The 4,889-nt window shown below is 38.9% G+C and overlaps 1 protein-coding gene across 1 annotated transcript; it reads right to left on the bottom strand.

Moving 5' to 3' along the window:
- Positions 1 to 981: 981 nt before the first annotated feature.
- On the bottom strand, positions 982 to 1,917 carry LOC118857105 (olfactory receptor 10-like). Its single transcript, XM_036767736.1, has one exon. It carries the CDS (start codon positions 1,915 to 1,917, stop codon positions 982 to 984), a length of 936 nt encoding a protein of 311 aa, XP_036623631.1.
- Between the last annotated feature and the right edge of the window lie 2,972 nt (positions 1,918 to 4,889).

The raw sequence follows: 4,889 nt of genomic DNA, 5'->3' as shown, positions 1-4,889 counted from the left end.
AAAGATCTTTTTCCTCTGTTTCCAAGCTTTTGCAATTCTTTCTTCCCTTTCTTCCTTTTTTTTTTTTGTCTTATCATTCTTTTTCAATACTATTCTTCCCAAGGTACTGATTTTCTTTTCTGCCTTGACTATATTTGTCTTTTATCATCTTCACTCATTTCCCCCTTTACATTTGTACCCTCTATACTGCATGCCTCTGCCATTTTCTTGCCACCTTTCTTTCACTCTTAATCTTAATCATCTCTATTTCTCTTTCTTTGTTTATCTCTTCTAATCCTGTCACCCCATTGACCTATTCATTTGCTTACTTGCATGTTGAGAAACTATTTCTTTTACACCAAATAAACTCATCCTTTAATTTCTAAATTCCAAATCCTTTTGGTTTTAGATTTTATAACATTTGTCTCTTTAGGCTGCTCTGAGCTATGTCAGCATTTCATCTGAATACTTAAAAACGAATAGCATTTCTGTGTCCTTTTGTTTTTTCCTACTTACTTTTTCTCATCTAATCTTTGTCTTCATTCCTAGGCTATTCCTTCATATTACAAACAGACCAATATAAGGTAGCAAAGGAAGAAAGAGCAGAGACAAAGTATTAAGGGAAGACTTCATGCAGGAAATGGCAACTAAACTGGGCCTTGAAGGAAGACAAGGATTTGAACCAATAAGAGAAGAAGTGCATTCCAGACACGGTGCATAGCTACTCTCTAGAACTGCTTGGAAGCTGGAGAGAGAAACGCAAGATTGGGAAACAGCTAGTAGCTCCATTTGACCAGAATACAGAGCACACAAAAGAGGAGTAAAATGAGATGAGACTGGAAAAGTAAGTTGGAACCAGAAAGCCTTGAATCCCAGGCTAAGCTCTCCAACTATTCTATATGTAAAATTGTTCCAATGATCTTTGGATTGGTTTATACTCAGCTTTGTCAATTGTCTTTGAAATTTCTATCACTTATTAGTGGAAGTTCTTCATTGCTTCCTCTACCCCAAAGCTCTTTCTCTCTTTATCACCTTCCTCAAAGCTGCTTTCATATCCTTGTTCCTCAACGTATAAATAAGAGGGTTGAGCATTGGAGTCATGATAGTATAAAAGAGAGCAGCAAACTTCCCATGACTCGTGGAGTACTTATGAGTGGGTTGGAGATAAGTATAAATGGCAGATCCATAGAAGAGAGAGACCACCATGAGATGGGACCCGCATGTCTCAAATGCCTTTCTTTGTCCTGCTGCTGACTTAATATTTAGTACTGCCTGTACTATGTACACATAGGAGCCCAAGATAAGTGAAGCAGGTAACACCAAGATAATGGCCCGGGCAACAAACATCTTGGCTTCTGTCTGTTTTGTATCCTTACATGCCAGCTTTAAGAGTACAGGCATCTCACAGAAAAAATGGTCCAGATAGTGTAAGCCACAGAGAGGAATAGTCATCATAAGTCCTGTCTGTGCCACTGAGTTGACCAAACCTCCAAACCAAGAGACAGTAGCAAGCAGGAAGCAGAGCCAGGGTTGCATGATGGTAGTGTACTGGAGGGGCTGGCAAACAGCAGCATAGCGGTCAAAAGCCATAACCACCAGAAGAACACACTCTGCAGAACCTAGGGCAAGGGTAATAAAGAGCTGAGCCACACAGCCTCCATAAGTGATGGTCCTGTCAGATCCATGCAGATTTACCAGCAGTTGAGGGACAGTGCTAGTTGTATAGCAAAGATCTAGGAAAGAGAGGTGACAGAGAAAGAAATACATGGGGGTGTGGAGTTGAGGGAACAAATGAGACAAGACAATGATGGCTGTGTTGCCAACCAAGGTTAAGAGGTAAAAGAGCAAGATGACCACAAAGAGGAGAAGTTCCAAATGGGGCCAATCTGAGAATCCCAACAAAATGAAGTCTCGGGAACTGGTGTTGAATTGTCTCATAGCCCACTACCTGTCAAAACATTAAAACATAATTGAATACTTCACAGGAAGAATTTGGCTAATTTCCATTTATTTCCTAATACTCTCATCCTTTCCCCCTTCTACTTTACTACTCTTCTATGTCTATGTTAATGTTCTGTTCTCTTCAGCTCATAATCATCAATGTTTGCTCTACTCAGTTGTATCCTATTCAATAATTTTCTATGGCATTTTGTTCGTTCTTTAAGCTCTCTATTTTCAGTTTTGTTATATTCTTCTTTGCCTATGGTTCCTTCAGCTGATTTAAGTCAAGGGCTACTGATCACAGTTATGGTTTCCTTTATGGCCCCATGTAGCTTCTCTCAGCTATTTGGCAGCAGACAACATTCCAATCCTGACTAGCCTTTTTACCTATGTTCACTTCTAGTAACATTATTGAGATATATATAAAATGCTTTGCCAATCTTCGAGCATGATATATTAGCTATTAATGTTGTTGTTCTGTGGATAATGCAATCTATCCCTACTTTTAGAAAATCTAAAACCATATATCCTTTTTATGAGCTAAATGGTACCAACCAATTGCGTTGGTAAGCAAAATGGCCTCTTAGCACTCAGTTCAACCAAGTGCCCTGGAAGAGTTTGGCTTTTGTTTCCTTTGAGTAATTCAGTGTATTTCATTGAGTCTTACTAGGTGCTAAGCCCCAGACCCAAACCCCTATTAGGTGCTAAGCCTATGTGGGTGTGAAGCTCCCAGGGTACTAAGGGGAGGTGCTAACCCAAGAGCCAATCATAGAAGCCTAAGTTCTGGTCATTCAGATGACATTTGAAGACATTTGAATTGCTATAAGAAGAGAAGATAGAGCCATTTGCGCAGGGCTCTCACTCTTGATGGCGCACTGATGCGTGATGTGAAGACTCCATGTGAAGACTCCGAGCAGCTGTAGCTAAGAGCCCTCCAGCTTGTAACCCAGATGCTGAGACTTTGTTAAACTCTGGTAACTATGTATTGGGATTTGAATCAGACAAGGTCTGTCTGTCAATGTTTGTACTTTGTTTGTATTTATTCTGAAATTCAGGGTGCTGGTTTTTTCCCCTGAACTAAGTGAATGATATTTGTATGCTGAATTAAAGTAAGCTTGTCAATCCCTCAATGTTGCTTTCCTTACTAAAGCAGATCACGCTTTTGCAGGGTGCTGGTAGCGTGCTTGTTGTTGGGCTTGTGTTGGTCTTTCACCCCCACAACAGCTGCTAGCCAGATTATTGAAAATCCAATGCAAAAAGTATGCCTGGACATTTGCTAAGCTTACTTCATTTTCTTTTTTTATGGAATAACTAAACTAGAAAACCAAGATAATTCTGTCCTTACAACATATCTTGGTGTCAACAAAGTATATCATGATACTAAGACCTGCCAATTATATTTCTGGGGGATAGTCTGATCCTAGGTTCAAAGGATTTCCCATTTCCTGATGCTGTAAGGAAAACTCATGGTTGGTTCATAAACATAGGATTTATTGAAGGGTAGCTGGAGATAGCAAAGAGCAATCAGTCTCCAGATGGCACTAAGTAATGTGGAAGCATATTAAAAATTTCTTTTTTAATAAAACTGAAAATATTTAGAAATAATATTCATCTGATCTAAAAATTACCTTCCAGACTTCCAGGTTTGAAAGTGGGTTAGATAGAGGACTAAGCGCCTTCCTTTGGGAAATGGATTAAGGTTGGTAACTAAATCTTAGAACAAAGTCCCATCTAAGGGCAATGTCATCTTTCTCTAACCCTTGAAATGACTGGCACTATGACCTACCCTCTCCACTGAGAAAGGATTAAGATCTTGATCTCAAAGAAGAGGTCACTTTAATTGCTCCAGAAAATCACATTTTGGGAATGATAATTATTACCTTGTAATGTTAACCACAAAAAGTGTTTGAATGTATTAGGATCCTTTCCTTGTTAAAGATTCCCATAAATATTACCTCAAACCGTCTTGGGATAGAGTCCTGTCTGAGTACAATGGGGGCAGGGGGAAGAGTGGGAGGGGAACTATGCTAGTTTGGACAGCTTTTTTTCCAAGCTACAAATGGCATAGATATGGAACCAGGTCCTACCTAATATGAATCATGAATCCCCAATGGGTTGTATATATTCAAATTTGCATTATTTGAACTCACTATAGTATTAGATATAATCACTGGTTTTAGGCAAATGGAAATATGCAGTGGAAATTTGAATAATACCACTGCATGAGATTCATTGTTCATGCTAATTGGAACCTAGCTGTAGACTAATGCTAAATGAAGTAAAATTGTTTCTGACAGAATTGCGCCTAAAATGTAGTGTACAATATTCGTGTTTTCTTTGACACAGTCCACTTGAGTTCCAATCTATCCTGAAACCTCAGAATGTGACAGTTGGTACCAAGTTTGCTCTATATGAGTTGACTGCTGTTAGAGCTGAGAAGGGTACTTTGTGACTTACACGGAGTTTCTAAGGAAAGGATCATATGCCAAAGAACTTGACTCAAGCTCAACTTGCCCCAAGTGGGGATGACCTCATAGAATGTTTTCTTGGTGTCAAAGACTGAGTTTACTCCTAGGGTCATGGTGGTATGTGTAGAACTAGGGAAACTATAATAGTTCTAAATGTTTGCCTAATACCAAGACAGATAACATGAAGAAACATAAGTTGGATTAAAGTATAGATAGATAAATTAATAGCAAGTTGAACTACTATACCCAAAGAATTCTGATTAATGGAATGATCTTAACCTATGGACTGATGTCAACAAGGTATGTCATGATATTAAGACCTGCCAGTTATATTTCTGGAGGATAGTCTGATCCTAGGTTCAAAGGATTTCCTATTTCCTGATGCTGTAAGGAAAACTCATGGTTGGTTCATAAATGCAAGATTTATTGAAGGGTAGCCAGAGATAGCAAGGAGTAATCAGTCTCCAGATGGTGCTAAGTAATGTGGAAGCATATCAGGCA

The sequence above is a fragment of the Trichosurus vulpecula genome, chromosome 7, assembly GCF_011100635.1.
Source record: "Trichosurus vulpecula isolate mTriVul1 chromosome 7, mTriVul1.pri, whole genome shotgun sequence".
Classification (NCBI taxonomy): Eukaryota; Metazoa; Chordata; class Mammalia; order Diprotodontia; family Phalangeridae; genus Trichosurus; species Trichosurus vulpecula.
The sequence above is the reverse complement of the archived record's forward strand: the minus strand, read 5'-3'. Positions and strand labels throughout refer to the sequence as shown.

Bases quoted from the DNA above. Each gene is read 5' to 3' on its own strand.
- LOC118857105 (XM_036767736.1), bottom strand. From the start codon at position 1,917: ATGAGACAATTCAACACCAGTTCCCGAGACTTCATTTTGTTGGGATTC.